At 40.5% G+C, this 16497-nt stretch overlaps 1 protein-coding gene across 4 annotated transcripts; it reads right to left on the bottom strand.

Moving 5' to 3' along the window:
- Nucleotides 1-53: 53 nt before the first annotated feature.
- ptgir (prostaglandin I2 receptor) lies at nt 54-16472 on the bottom strand. 4 transcript variants are annotated; one of them, XM_088380033.1, is made up of 7 exons: nt 16425-16472; nt 16031-16325; nt 14135-14228; nt 13667-13714; nt 12448-12736; nt 11778-12378; nt 54-1968 (listed from the first exon to the last, which is right to left on the bottom strand). In XM_088380033.1, the coding sequence occupies exons 5-7, from the start codon at nt 12609-12611 to the stop codon at nt 1666-1668; spliced, it is 1068 nt and encodes a 355-aa protein (XP_088236159.1). In that variant the 5' UTR covers nt 12612-12736; nt 13667-13714; nt 14135-14228; nt 16031-16325; nt 16425-16472; the 3' UTR covers nt 54-1665. The 4 variants fall into 4 exon arrangements, with proteins under 4 accessions (XP_088236159.1, XP_088236156.1, XP_088236157.1 ...); XM_088380030.1 differs by having other exon boundaries at nt 11778-12736; XM_088380031.1 differs by having other exon boundaries at nt 11778-12736; nt 16222-16325; nt 16425-16461.
- Between the last annotated feature and the right edge of the window lie 25 nt (nt 16473-16497).

The raw sequence follows: 16497 nt of genomic DNA, 5'->3' as shown, positions 1-16497 counted from the left end.
AATAGTGTGCATTTTTCTCAAGTAAATCGTGAAGGCCAAAAAAATCAAAAAGCTAACTTTGACTTCTTTAATATAAAAGGCAATGCACATTTAAAACACAAACAAATAGCTTCTCTCATTGCAATTCAAACAGTGGTGCTGTCTCTGACCACCTGAAATTATTCCTCGCTAGAAAAAAAACATCAGCTAGCACCTTTTGTTTGCAGCTATATTAGCAGTAAGCTAAATTAAATATAGCAAATATTACTATATGACTATTTTGCTTCTTTCCAAGCTCCTTTTAGCAGAATTGAGAACATTCTAATAACATTGTTTGTACGGTAGGCTACGTATCAATTATGAGTTAAAATTCTTTCGCTAATTTGTTGTGTCATTTATAATGTACACATTTAACAAATAAAATGTATAGTTATTGGGTAACAAGTACATTACAGTACTCAATCTATTGTGCTTCCAAATGTACTATGGTTCAAATTTACAAATGCACACATTTAAAATCAAAATCAGTTAAAAAGAAAAGACATGTACTACCATAATGGTTCAAATTTTCAAATGCACACATTTAAAATCAAAATCAGTTAAAAAAAAAAAGACAGATACACTATTCGCATTCCAATACTTGTTTTTTTGTTTCATTTAATTTCACATTTAAACCACGTGTAGAGTGCTATTGAATGTAGGCCTACTGTGCTGTACATTACTATTTACAAATCAAATCTCACATTCATCATTTCTCAATACGGGTCGTAACAAGTACTTGGCTTAGGCCATTGTGCAAAACAAACAACGCAGTGACAGCAGCAAAGAGGCACGAATGCACATTTGAAAGCTGCAGAAGTTAGACAGGAAGCACTACAAAAGCTTTTTCCACCCAATTGTCCGTGCAGTGACAAAGACAAAAATACAACAGTGTACACATTTCAACAGTAAAAGTCTTTCCCAATTATTTATACAGAAGTTTGAAGAGTCACATCGTTGGTCACAATGAGACGAAATTATAATGAAAGAACACTGTAAACATTCGTGCATGATTTTAGCCCACTGGACACCATTCCTGACAACTTAACAGCACCGGATATTAATAAATGGGGATTTATTTTTTTTTTAATTTTGTTTAGGACAGTTCAATTCAGTACAAATCCCAATTTGAACCAGATGAGCACCCTTGAGATTAAAACAAATAAACCCAACAAATGCAAGGGGTTGACAGTCGTTTTAAGATGCAATATCATTAATCACCACTAGACGGCGAAAAATGCCTTAGTTGCACTTACACTGGATCATATACTGCCTCATGTAGGCCTAATTTTTTTTTCGTCAGATTTGGAATGATATGCAGGAAAAATATAGTTCAATAATGATACCATTTTGTGAAAAAATGCACAAAATGAGTTCTTAACTCTTTGCACTGGGGAAAAAAAAAAGTTGCCCATTCCTGCAGATAGGTGTACCTAACATTGTGGCCAGCGGGTGATTGTACAGTAAGCATTTCCATCCACAACCACATGACAAGGATATGCTCCTTTGTGCTAACTTCCGAGAGACGTCTCACCTTGTGACAAGTCAGTCAATAAAAGATGGTGCGGAATCTCGAATCAAGAGTCAATGTGCCTTTACGACAACAGTGCAGGTTTGGAGATGTCCGAGTTTATCACACGCGCAACATCATGTAGTGGGTGACGAGGGCACACCTGAGTAGAAGCTGCTTTCCGTCCCTTCCGGAGGTTTGTACTGGATCACGTGGCTCTCCAGGGGCAAGGGGGCGGATGAGCAGTGAGCCGGGGTCTTGACGCCGGCCCCCTGGCCGAAGCGGCAGCTCAGCAACGAACCCAGGTGTTGGAGGACGGATTTGCGGCAGATGATGAACACCCAGGGATCCACGATGGGGTTGAAGGCGTAGAAGCGGAAGGCCGCCAGGTTTTCGTTGTCGCCGCAAAACGGGTGGATGGCGTTGATGAAGCCGGCGATCTGAAAAAGATGCAAAGGAGGTGTCAGGAAGGAAGGAAATTTTAAAATCTGTTTTTCTGGTAAGTAGCCTAGCCACTTAAAATGCTGGCTAATGGAGAAAACCGCAAACCGTAGCCACGCAGAGGCCAGACAGCTGGAAGTTCAAAAGCACACAACAGCTGGCCCGTGCTGACTGTTTCTCACCTCATTCTTCTGCTCTCTCAACAAATCTCCATAATCTCGGCAAAAAAACCCAACAAGCCCCGCAGTGCTTGATGATCGATTGTTTTTTTCCAGTACTGGTGTAAATGTTTCCTTGTTGCTAGGGCCTCACGCCACTAGGAATTAGTCGTTGACAGAGAAGAGACAGATGCAGAGAGTCCAACTCAGAATCCACATCTCGACTCACACGGATGTGGTCACCCCTGAAAACCGGGGTGGGGGGGGGGGGGCTAAACAACAACAGCAGGTCTCTATTGAAGCCTTGTACATAACTGGAGAACCCATGGAAGAGAGTTGTCACGCGGCCCCAAAATGTGGAAGCAAAACAACGCCCATGCGTGTTTAACGTTTTAAGGAAGTTGTCGTGTTGTCTTGAAGTTGTGTTAAACTTTTGGAGTTTCACAAGCAACAGCTGGCTGCTGTCACAAGTAGTTTGCTTTGAATGATCCATGAGCACAAAGTCAAAATTGGTGAAAGTAGTGTATTCATGTAACGTTTTTTTTATTCTTCTTCTAATTTGAGGTTTTTTTTCACATTTAATAACTATATTTTAAATGCTCTAAAAATTTGGTGTAATTACACTTTGTACCACTAGATGGCATTTTAATTTGAGATGGCATACATTTCAAAGAAAGACAAACAGTTTAAAAAAGTGCCATACATAAGATTTATTTCTGTATCGCAGATTTTTTGCGAGGGTAGTCTAGAACATACCCCCCATGGAGTCTCCAGAAAGTTCCTCATGATCTGTGCCACCCTGCACTGTTGCGTCTGCACAATCATGCCACCCAGCCTCTTATGGTCCTCCACACAGTGCACAGTAGGACACAAATCTAACCTGCCAAAAGCGGCGGGAACTTAAGTGTTGAGGTGTCAGATGGTCTTTAAACAGCAGAATACAAATGTGTTTGGCTTGAGGCTAAAGCTCACCGAGCCAATAAAGACACGTGGTCTGGAGAAACATCATGGAGGGGGGCCAGTTGGAAAGTCCATTGTTTGTTTTGTACACTCTCGCTCGCTCATTTATCATCCTGTCATCAGCATCCACAAACTCGGACTACATGTTCAACAGAACTATTTTCCTTACACTCCCTCAATCATGCGGTCAACTTAACCGTGACTAGTTTGGTTGGATGCCATTCAAAAATGTCATACTGTACATTGGGTGGGTAATTTCTAAATGAGTTGAAAAATGATGCAGAAAAACATCAGGTCAAACAAATAAATCCAGAAAAAATAAGGACATTAAATTAGAAAATAAAAATGACCTCAAAGAAAGCAGAAGCAAACAGAAAAGTGTTTAGCTGAATAAAGTAAAATTAAAAAGATAAAAATTATTTGAAAAATAGATACATGAGGTAAAAAATACTTAAGACTGAAAATGTGTTAAAAACTGAATTAAAAAAAATACATAAAGAAATAATATGGAAAAGCTGATTGAAAATAAACATACTTGGCAACAAAAATACATTTATATAAATAATACACAACACAAAAACTGTAAAATACATTTAAATGAATAGATTGCCAGCTAGCTTTACTAAAAATCAGTTGGCTAAAATCTTTGCTAAATTAAACAACTCGGGAGCTAATTACCCTCTCATGGACGTGACTGATGTACCTAATGAAGCGTCCTGTGCGTACATCTTAATGTCCCTGTACACAACAAGCACACACACCTCACTGCATGGCAACACTGTCTAATCAGCAAACACATTCATGAATGTCTTCAACCAATTATTCAAGCCGTGAGTCATTTCAGCCATCACGATGTTTATGCTCACACCTCCGCCTCATCTTCAACTCGGGTGTGTTCTATCCCAACTGCGTCATGCAAGCTGGTGAGGATGGTCGCAACTTCCAAGAAACAAATCATGCTAATGGACGTCTACAAGTTTACGAATTCCACTGTCTTGTAATTTCCCTGCTCAAGCCCTGGAGGGTTCTTGCCTGACTCTCCGGCTTCCTGACTCTCGGTTTGACTGTCCAATTATTACGCAGCGCACACACTTGACTTGGCTTTTAGCGAGTATCATTTAGCAAAGTGTGCGGACGCAAAGATCCTTTTAGAGGCATATTTCAACGACTTCCGCAACACACAATGGAGTTGGAGCCAATACAGGAGCTGTATCCATCCCTCTCCTTGGAATCTGGCTGAACATTGTTTTGATTCAACCATAGCTCCTTTTCCCATGTGTTTGGAAGATGTTGTTGTGCTCCCATGAAACCAAAGTTTCGGCCTATAATTTTAAAACACCGCACTGGCTTCGCATTCAAACAAAACATTATATTTTGATTAGCGCAGAGAGTGTTAGCATACAATCTTCAAGCTTTGAAGTACAAATGTTAGGAAAAGCCTACTAGAACATCTGAACTTTTGTTTGGATATAATTTGAGGCATTTTAATAAGTGGCAGGTGGATTGGTTAATTTTGAACATAGCTAAATGAGGGTGTGCACACTTATGCAATCAACTACACCAGCGAATTACATTTAGGTTTAATCACCAGCGGCACTTGAAATGATGTCAAATGCCAAACTGAATTCAGTTTGACATTTTTTCAACTGTTCTAAAATCACATATTGTTACAGGGTTGAATCATATTTCGACACATGCGCATGTGTGCAAATGCTATGTGTCAGTGTGGGTGAAAAAGGAGCATCATGAGGTTGTAAATCGTTTCTGGCTGTTTATTGATCAGTGGTGTTTACCTTGAGATTGCTCACTTAAGCGTTGAAAGCAGCATAAATCAAATAAGGTGCGCGTGTGCTCAGACACTGGAGTTGGTTAACCAGTTTGTCTGAGCTTCCATTAGCGGCTTTTTCCCTCTTGGGGCAGCTGCAGTAAAGTACCGGGACCTCGACTGATTATTCTGGGGCCAAAATGGCAAAGAACCACTCTATCTTTTTCAATACTAAAAAGAAGAACAAATAAATTGGAACACTGACACACAGCAAAAAAGAAGTGAAAGCAGAGCAAGTCTAGTGAAAAGTGTTGAAATTGGTTTTGGTGAAAGGAGAAGAGGGAAGTGAAGTGATCAATATGTCTGGGGAAAAAATGTTTAGTTTGCATTTCTGCTCTCGTTCCTTGGAAATATGTCACACTATTTGTCAATAGAGTAGTTTGCGTATATAATAAAATATAATAAAACACAAACTGTTCAGTAAGACAGGCATATATTCTTTCTCCTCAACCGATATTATTGCAGCTTCGTGGGGAAAGCTGTCATTCAAAGATGAATTGAACTCATAACTTTTTTTTTCTTTAAAGCCTAGCTCCCAAATAAAAACTGTCTTTTTTTTTGCTTCAATTCAAAAGGACATTGTGCTGCTCCTCCACTATCTGCCAAACCAAGTCCAGTGACGTTACTAAACGCAGCTTATCAACAGGCAATACTTTTGACACATTGAAGGGGATGCTACTGAGGAAGGCAAAAAAAAAAAGAAATGTTTCCGCCAATCATGTTCTTGTAGCTGGTAAACATTAGCTATGGTTCACTGAGCCCTATAATCCCCAAACCACACAACTTTCCACAGTGCCTGCTGGTAATTATCGCTCTTTTGTTTTTGTTTTTATTAATTCTTTGTTGTCTGCATGACTAAACTGACCTTTTCAAGGCAAACAAAAAGTAATGCAACACCAAAATATTTTGGAAAGAAAACAGACGCAATCACACTGCCACTCCCTTTTTTTAAAAGTTGAGGCACCAATTTGATCCAGATATCAAAATGATCAGTCGTTCTACTTTTACATTCAAACTTTGACATCTGGATCAAATTACATGGTGACTTTTTTGTTTTAAGTCCAGTTTTACGCAATATTGGTTTCTTATTTCGAGGTGCAATTCCACTTTTAGCCACTATGTAGCAGTACATTATTGTTCATAACACTAAATCTGAAAGAAGAGAAACCAAGACACTCATTTTGCTGAATTAGAAGATTATTGATATCACACTCCTCGACCATCCTGCATTTTACGTCTACAGAAAGCAACAGTTGTAAAACTTGAAAAGAGAAATTATTCAAAAATAGTTAAGTGTGTTATGATTTTGAGTGCTTCATTTATTTTATACTCAACAGGAACATGCATAAACCATTCTGTTCAGGTATTAATGGTTTTATGATTGCAAGAGTTGAATCTATTCCCATGATTTTTCTATGGGAAATTTTGAAAGAGAAGTTTTTGACTAGACATCAAAAAAAGGGAAATAATGTTGGTTGCATGGTTTATTATTAAGAACAGTTCTGTTTTCTGTTTGCACTTAAATGGCAATAAGGTTGACTGGAAATATTATTTGAAACATCATGTCCACTGGAGTTCATTGAGTTCACTTCAGGCAATTGCATTTGTGACAAAGCTAGTTATTTTGCATTAATCACTACGAGAAAAAAAAAAAGGTTGGTGACTCAAGTCCAATTAAACTCCAGTGTCAATAGCATTTGACTTAATATGACAGATTTACTCTGGCCCCAAAACCAACAAATGTGTCTGAAATCAATGAGCTTTTATTATTTGGTCGATGTAATAAACGTCGATTAGCAGATTAGGTGGAGACAAATGGTTCTAATGGGGGCATGGGAGTAGAGTTTGTGCCTTGTGGTCTGTCAATGATCAAGTCCGATGAATCAAAATGAAATGTTGGCTCTATTAAATCAAAAAGTTGAATGATTAAAATAAACTACAACAGGCAATTAGTAAACAACATTCTTGGTAATAGTAGGGGGGGTTTTTTGGGAAGGGTGTCGCCACATGTAATATTGATTTCATCACAAAGCAATGGGCTCGAAATTTTAGAGAAAAATGAGTCAACTTCTGTTGACTCACTTTGAAAACTGAAATGTTTAGAAACAATTTCTGACCCACACTCAATTCAAATACATGTATAACGTGCCGAGGAGCACTGATTGGCATCTCTGGATTTACTCAAACTAGCTAAAAAGCAAGAATACTGGACTCGGAATCAAAACAAATGTGAATATTTTGATGTGCAACTATTCCAAGTTTGACGAGGCTCCACTTGAGTGGAAGCAGCAGGCAAGCTAGGACATGAGCCACAATGGTAAACCATAACAACGATAAGGGTCTGAAAAGTCGGAATATAAATCACAGACGCAGCTGGGTAGCGAACACGCGGTGCCAACAAAATGACAGCAGAAGGAAACGCTTTATATATATAAAAAACAAAACAACTAAACAATTCCCGTATTGTTTTGGACAGTGCCGGTAAACTGAGCTCATGTGGCCTTTTCAACAAACGCTTTGATCACTGATGCAATTGGAAACTTTTCCAGTAGCACCTTGCGTGATTTAATTTTTGTTAGCTAGCTAACAAGCTATTTAAACAAAAAAACACAATCGTTCTTCTATTCTATATTTAACGTGTGTATTATTGTGGTTTACAAACCACATTGTGTGAAAGATGATATCTTGAGTTCATATTTATAGTTCGTGTTTTTGCAACAAAGGATGAGTAAATGCAAAACAGAAGATCAATCTGATGTGATCTTTGCCTTTCATCCATCATCAAAAATGGCCTTTCATCGCCATTTAATGGAAGCCTGGAGGCTTCTCCTAACCTCATTACACCGATCGTTTGTTCTTCAAGTCAATACGGTCAACGGACAAATTACACGGAGAGTGTCTCTAAGTCAGTGTTTGCAGCCATCTTGATGCTCTTAGCAAACATGAGACATGTGAAAGGAGGCTTAAATGACCTTCCACAAAGAAGAGGCATTCCTAATTGTTTAGAACACATTAGGAGACTCATCTTTCCTCCTATGGAAGCTTTTCTGTCTCTTCTGTTTTTTTTTTTTGTTAATAGGCAGGAAGCAGCTGCAGGATAACAAAAGTGCGCGAAACAAAGCTGACCTTTTGTAGTTTGAGGCTCACCTGAGCCACACCTATTGGTCTTGCATGTCAGTCTGCAAAAAGATTGTAATGTGTTTTTCTTTTAAATGACGAAACTCGTAGTTTGGTAAATGTACGGTAACTCGCTTTACGATATGAGAGCGTTATTGTAGCGTGTGAGCGGTTAGCCGATGGGCGCTCCAACCGTTCGTATTTGCTCTTCTAACCAATTTTATTCTTTTCACACGTTTTTATTTATTTTTGTCTGTTTCCTGCTTAGCCTGTCAAGTCTTTCCAATTTATGAGGCGCAACTCTCTCGAGGGGGTCGCTATATAACACAACCACATCATAGCTCTTCAGCCCACACAAGTATCATTTCCCCATGCTCATGTCAAACACATAAACAATATTTTTTTCTTCTTCTTCTTCTTCTTCTTTACATTCTTAAATGATTTAGCAGTCTGGCTGAAAGAGGGGGCAGATTGTGATGTATTGGGTGTAAGATGAGAACCAGCAGGAACCGCAACGTAAATACGTACTCGTGTGTATTTAATTTGGTCTTGCAAAACAAATGACTGAATGTTGAATTTTGGTGTTTGTGGTCTGAAGCAGCAGCAGTCAAAGTAATTTCCCAGCATTTGTTCAGTACATTTTGTTCCTAATATTTAAATTAAAAACACCAGAAAAGCATAATAGTGCCGATTATGAATTTATTTACCGAAACAATGCGGTCAATTGTAAGATTACACTCACTTAATGTGAATTTAGTCGGTTTAATAGGATTTAGTCATTATATTAAATTTGTAGTTTAATTTCAACATCTTGCAGGACAAATTGAGCGATTCGGAAAGTGGAATACTTGGACTCCCACTAGTGGTATGTGAAAGAATCTCCGAATTGTATCAAACTGTGAATAATGTTAGTATCTTACACTTGTATTTTTTTCAATCTTGTACAATGCATTTGCTGTGTACAGTTTTGTATTCAACTTCAATGAAACCAGGATAATACGTTGAAACTATTTAACTTTTATGCAAATATTGAGTTAAATCCCCCTATATTAAAGTGTCTTGTTAATGTTGAAGTTATATTGTTACAGCAGTCTAAACTTTTTTTTTTAATCCAGAATCTAGTGAGATCCAGCGTGCCGCTAAACCAGAAAAAAAAAAGTTGTTTTTTTGGTGGCACTTTCACTTTAAACATGGTGTACTGACAAGTTTGTTTGCGTGTAGCATCACCCAACTCTAATTAAGTCAATATTGGCATGCTGGCCGAGTCGCCCCCACAGCAGCGGTACTAATGGAAACCTTTCATTGTCACACAAAAGCATCGAGTGAGTTTCCATTTTTATGATTCATACTCGCTCAAAATATGACTCGTGAGGACATTCCTCAAGGTCTTAAATTCAGATGTGGACGTATGAGTATAATCACATCCAGGCCCTTCAAATAACAAGCTGAGTATTGAGCGGTGGTTGCCATGGAAACGGTACTGATGGTGATACTCCAGGAGGGTGGTCTATTAGTTTGTACCTGTTCCAAACATAATGACTGCAATGAGGGAAAAGGACACGTTCATTAGAGATAAATGGCTTAGTAATCATCAGCAGTCTGCCAGAAAGAGCCATTTAGTTTCATTATTGATTCAACTGCTGATTATTTTTCTAGCGCTTCATAAGGGAATGAATTGCTCTTATGAACTTCCAGTATCTATTGTGTCCAATTGGCCCGCTTTGGTTTTACTGATAAAGTTATCAATGGAACGCTACCAAGTTTTCTTGCATCTAAATGCAACGTGATTGCAGTCACAGCTTTTTAAAAGGCTTACAAAGCCATCATCGTTTTCTACGAAATTGCACGGAATATAAAACGCCGCGCGTGAACGCCACTCCTATTTTGCAAACAAATCGTTGAGTGATCGTTCGCAGGCCATCTGCAACGATAACATTTGTCAGCCAATGGTCGGACGCGTCTTATCTTATGTCTGTTATCATCACACTGTGAGCGTGGTTCATTTCCACTGATATTTTACATTCAAGCTGTTAATATGACAAGCCTGAGAAAAATATAAGTCCCAATAGAGAACTCCTGAAATAGACACTGCAAGAAAGCTACACTTCCCTAATGCTGCTCTCACGCAGATAGGAAGGCAGATGGAAGCACGCAAAAAATAGCAATCAGATTGCAATTGTTTGGGGGGGGGGGGGAAACCACATTTATTTTATCTTATTGATAGTAATAATACTAATAAATAAATAAATAAGGTATGTCCATTGTAAACATCCATCCATTTATCAAATTGTATCTCTCATTAACAGAGGGACTTGTCTGATCTCGTCTATTCAAAGTCAATATTTTGCCTTGAAAGGTGCACAGGCAAGAAAAGACGACATTCCACAGCCACACGTCGTACGTCGTAAAATCCTGCAAGACTTTTTCTTAGAGGTCCCTTCGGAGCGGCAACGGGTTTAACAGGTTGTCAGCTTTCTTTGAGAAGCTCAATAATAAATGAATGGACCCGGTTTGATTGGAAAAATCAATGACGTTGGCCTGTTGTTGTTTGTATATGTGCACATTTCCTGCCCGGCAACGTGTACATTCAATGTGCAACATGACTTCATTCCTGGAAGGATGACTAATTGAGTAATTAGTATTCCCCTTTGCGCATATGTCTAATCTGCTCCGGTTAACGTAAATAAAAGCATTTCAATCTACACAGCTGACTCATGCATCAAGTGCAATCAGCCATTTTCTCACACATCTGTTTGCAATAGCGAAAAGCTATTTCATGTCGGTCATGAAGTTGCAGCTGGCGTCCTAGCCGCCGCCGTCGTCTCACAGATATCTGGGATCCGCCTACAAGAGTTCGGAATTGCTTTGATGATGTCACAAATGTTCCCTCAAATAGGCCTCTCAACTACTTGACATGCATGATCTCATGCTTGGTGGTCAGCTTTAGTTTTTACCGTAAGCTGAACACGAGACGGTGGCTGAGCAATAACGAGCGGGACGGAGCACCTTTTACGTTTTCCCGTATCTGACCTGAACGTCTGTAATCACAGCCTGGAATTCCATTTCTATTGACAACGCTCGAGTTTTTCACGTGCTAATTCTGTTCTTTTTGTATTTTGGTTTATGGGCAAGATGCTGATGAACCTGATTAACCTGCCTTCCTTGGTTTTATTTTTTTTAATGGCGCACTTGTCAAATCCATCCACACAATAGCTCGAGAAGATTAATGCGCATACACACAGGCACGTTAAGGCGTCGACATTCTTAAGACGCACCTTTTTCTATTCTGTGGCACATTGTGTTACTCCAACCACACCATCAAGACCAGGGAAATGGGGATGCTCTAGCTGTCTCCTGTACGGAACCATCTCAGACTGAGGTCATCGGGCAAGCCATGTGGCTTGTTAATTCCGCCCCGGGAGGGAAACACTAATCTCACATTCCCTCAACTACAGACTGCGCCAAATTGTAGCAAAGTTATGCGAGAGACTTGCTGTAACTAACCCGCCAAAAGTCCCAACTTAGTTTCTATACTATAAAAGGAGTCAAATCAATTCTTCTACTTTTGCCATTTTTGTGCGTTTTTATTTTCATTGGTTCTGGTGCTGACACACAGCAGCGCATTTATCTCACACCTCTTTGAAATTTCCCTTCAAGTCAAGTCTAACCACATGACCACATTGCTTTCTGATGAAAATGTTGTCAACAGCATTGAAGCACTGACAAGTCGAGAACGTAACGTACTCACCGTGAGCGGCAGCGAGCAGACGGCGAAGATGACGGTGATGAGCGCCAGGAGCACCAGGTGGTCCATCTCCTCCTCACCCCATCCGAACAACGCCAGGCTCAGCTTTCTCTTCCTGCCGGCGGAGCAGGCCGAGCCTCGCCGCAGCAAGTGGCTGCGGTGCATCTGACAGAGGCTGGCGATGACCGAGCCGTTGCAGGCGAACACGGCCAGGATGATCAGCGCCATGAGCGAGGAGTACGTCAGCGAGAAGGCCTGCACCCGCTCGGCGTCGGCGTCCCCCGTGGCGTCCATGTCGATGAAGCACCACGTCCCCGGGCAGTACTGCCTGAACTTGCCGATGCCGACGAACGGCAGGAGGCAGAAGGCCAGGGAAAAGAGATAAACGGCGACCAGCGTCACCTTGGCGAAGCTTTGGCGGATGTGCACCGAGTAAAAGTAGGGATGGCTGATGGCCAGGCAACGCTCCACCGCCATGGCGCAGAGGATGAGGGTGGGCGCCAGGCCGAAGAAGCTCATGGCGAAGCCGAAGAGCTGGCACAGGCTCTCGTCGCCCAGGCCGATGAGGGACACGTTGCGGGCGTAGCAGATGAAGACCGACGGGCTGAGGAGACAAGTGCCCAGCAGGTCGGTGAGGGCCAGCCCCGTCACCAGGATGGAGAAGACGGACGACCTGGAGCGATGCTCTTTGCGGTGAACGCCCAGGATGAAGAGCGCCAAGAGGTTCCCCACCACGCCGGCCAGGAACATGATGATACTCGTGGCCGGATTGCTGTCGCCTTTCACCGTGAGGCTGTCGTTGCATGTGACGTTGGGGCACAGCCCGTCGCAGGCCATGCTTAAGTTGATGGATGAGTCACTGGAGGGAATCTAAACGGCTCCCAGATGTTCAAAAAGGCAACTGGGCAGTCTTGGTTTCATTTGGAGGGCAAGGGCGGTCAGAATATTCTCACCAAAGCACTCTGCGGGTAGGGACAACAAAATTTCCTTACCACACGCATAGTAGTCGACTAACAAACGCTGAGTTCAGAAGAAATTTCAAGAGCAATCTAAAAAAACCTTTCCAAATCAATTGAATTTGATTTCGATACATTAGCAACTCTTATTGGCTAACAAGAAGCTGAAAGATTGAATTCAAAAAATGGTTTTCATTGTTTATATTTAATTGTCAGACTCCTCCAGCCATTCCGTAATGGACGTAGCTGACAACACTGAGGTCGTCTCACGTCCGTGCCCACTTCCTGCCTCGCAAGGCACTGTTGATGTCATCACGGTGTCAAGATGTCAAAATAGGAAAATAGGCATGATAGACATTTTCAATACCTAATTGGCCAAATCAGATTGAATTTTGCAGTTAAATGTCTTGTTAGAGAACACAAAAGAAGGAAGTAACGAAACAGTCAAGAGTTGGAAATGTGCAATCAAAAGTAAGTCAAATTAAGTTAACCTGTGAAATTCCTTGTGATTCAAGCTTTCCTGTCGATAGCGGCTTTGATAGATCATCAGAAATGATCCAATTTAATTCATTACAGGGTCCGGAGAATCCAGATTTAAAGAATTGTAGTCATTTGTTACTAGGCAGAGTACGGAAAAGGATTAGGGCCAGTGAAGAAAAAAAAACAAAAAGGGGGTGACAGGATTCTGAATTTTATTCTCAGAATTCTGACTTTAAAGTCAGAATTGTGAGAATAAAGTCAGAATTCTGAGGATAAAAAGTCAGAATCCTGTCACCCCCTTTTTTTTCTTCTTCACTTTAAAGTCAGAATTCTGACTTTAAAGTAAGAATTATGACTTTAAAGTCAGAATTGTGAGAATAAAGTCAGAATTCGCACTTTCTGCTTTAAACAGCACCATTGACTACAGAAAGTCTTATAAAAAAAATAATAACTCACCCTCCCACGGTCGTACTCTCGGGTGGATTAGTCCACATGTGAGCCACGCTGAAAGGAAAGTTGAAGTTTGAAAGCAGCGCCCGGCAACACCACTGTTTGACTGCTTTCTCTCTCTCTCTCTCTCTCTCTCTTTCTCTTTCTGGCAAATCTCGCCCCGCCTACTTTCATAACACACCTACTTTTTGTGACATTGTTGCACCAACGGAGAGACAACAGATTAGAAATGGCCCTAAAGACATAATTGTTTGCCTGAGGTGTTCGCATTAAACTAGGATAAATAAAATAGCATCAAATGTTTCAGTATCTAATTCTCTATTGTATGTTTTGTCTTACTGTAAATCTTAATCCCTATTGTTTGGGTTGTTTTTGGTTACGTCAAATTAAAAAAATAAAAAAAAGTCTTAACTTTGGTCAGTGGCTCACTCATATTTCAAGCTGTAAAGGTGAAAACTCTCAAATAACACTCACCTGGAATGTAAAGCAAAATATCCTGTTCCTTTTCATGCGCTCACCTTATTGTTTGCTTTTCACGACAAGCAAACACAGCGGTGAGACAACTTGGCTGTGAAAAAAAAAATAATAAAAATAAATGTAAGTAATCACATTTTGCCTCATTTCCTGTTGCCGTGTCTGTTTGCGTAATTGGCCAAAAATACAATTAGAACAGGACAATGCCAAATGTTTGCTTAATGAAGATCAGGTTGCTTCCTAAATTGCATTCGTCGCATGGACATTCAAGTTTTGCACTACAATGCCGATAATGGCTGAGATGCGTGGGTTGGAAAATGTATTATTGCCATGTGGATTTTCCAAGGTTATGGATGACAGGTTGGCTCAGTCTGGACATGCATGCCGACTGCCAAGACACATTCTCAAAACACACACACACACATGAGATGTGCAAACCTCAAGATGGTTTTGACAACCTCTCAAGATGGTATTGTAATACAGAGGAGATGCTTTTACATGCAAGGAGACACGAGAAGGATGTGGTTAATAAGTGTCCACTTTGAGAGACAGCTCGTCCTTAATGGTAAAGGCAGATTGGGATAAAAGCCAGAGCAATAAATCCTGGGAGGAGAGAGAAAGTGTGCCTTTATAGATTTAGAAGCCGGAAGTGTTTTTGTAGATGCCAGCCTGGAAATGAGGATTCCAGTCATAGTCCCAAGAGTTTGCCAGCGTTGTTTTAAACACATAAAAACATTTGCTTTATTTTTAAGAATATTTTTTTAAAAAATCTGGTTTTAATCTGGGTTTTACAAGCTTAGTATTGTTCAAGTTTTTGTGTTCTCATAAAAACAACAACATAGCATTTTTATGGGAAGTGATAAGAAAAACAATTGATTGGAAGCAGTGTTTCCAAAGAAACAGATTTTTTTTTTTAAAAAAAGATTACACCACTGCTGTATTGTCTTACGAAACGTTTTTCATTCGCCATGGACATCTTCATCTGCAGTTCATTGAAATCTTTTGTGTTTGCTTTTTTTTTTTTTTACTTCATGTCATTCCACATTTTTGCTTGATTGATGACTGCCTGTCATTTCTGTCATAAAACCACAGAAATCATTGGTCATCTAGCATACCATACCACTTACTTGTGCTGTGCTTACACGACAAGTTCAAAAAGTTAAATACTTGTATTACGAGTAAAAAAAAGTCAAGAAAATGCAGTGTAGGCAATGGATGGATGGAATATTTTACGACAGTTTTGTGTTTTAGTGTTAAAGGTCTGGAATTAGTATTAAATGATAGTAACCTGAATAATGTTGGCATGAAAAGGTTGAGCACTACCCACATACTATCAGAGTGGTAGTGTGGAAATTACCCAGACGGCCAGGATTTCCCCCATCATGCAGAAAAATGACAAATAAAAACGATACAAATGCAATTAGCCAGCGCTGATCTGATTTGAGGTCAGTCCAACGCTAATGGAATCGGAAGATGCGCTCTGCTGAGACGGGTCATTTACACGCCTCAAACTGTGCCAAAAAAGAAAAGAACTTGCAGCTGGTTTTGCCAGTCTAGTTTCATTCTGATTAATTGCCCTTTTGCCAGGATGTGGTCAGAGCTGGCATCGACACCGATGTGAGTGTGGATTAATCAAGGGGTAGTCATCATGAATCATTAATGTCGGCAGCAGTCGGGCACATTCTATACCTTGCCATTAGACCTGATGGGAACTTTATTTTTCTTTGTTCATTATTAAAACATCTATAAATACATTAAACGAGACACTTGATTATATCTGAAGTAGTCAATAGTAAACTTTTTGTAACAATGTAGCTAATTTGATGTAATGACGCCCTCTAGCGGAGTAACTAAGAATGCGGGTCATTCTTTTGAGGGTAATTTGACTTGACCCACCTCAGTGAGTCCAACTCTTCCTCGCATAGTTGCATGTATTCTTCATGTTCATCAGAGGTCTACGTTTGTCACGTGGTCAACAAGAGGATAACACTTCCTGCTGAGCATGCGCCTTCCCCTAATTGGCCTCATCTATTTGCTGAAACCACAGTGGACACAAATAGCGCTAGGACACAATCACATCTACTCACCTCTGAGGCCGCCTCATCCCATTGGCTTTGCATCCTGCCCGAGGGGTCACGCTCTGTCACATTTGGAGCTCGTCGGGGCGAGGGGGTCGTGAGCCCCGGCTGACCTGGATTTACACACATTGCTCCAGTAGGAATACCATGAGCTACTTAATCATGCCAGACTGCCCGATTGCTTACTCCAGTCAAGGGCTCGGATGACTCACCATGACCCTGTTTGAGGTTGACCGATCCTCAACGGGAAACTTAATGAACTGGCGGGGAAAGAATATTAAGAAC

This window comes from Syngnathus floridae, chromosome 7, assembly GCF_059516105.1.
Source record: "Syngnathus floridae isolate MCC-2025c chromosome 7, RoL_Sflo_1.0, whole genome shotgun sequence".
Taxonomy (NCBI): Eukaryota; Metazoa; Chordata; class Actinopteri; order Syngnathiformes; family Syngnathidae; genus Syngnathus; species Syngnathus floridae.
Note: the sequence above shows the minus strand (reverse complement) of the source record. Positions and strands in the feature narration are given on the sequence as shown.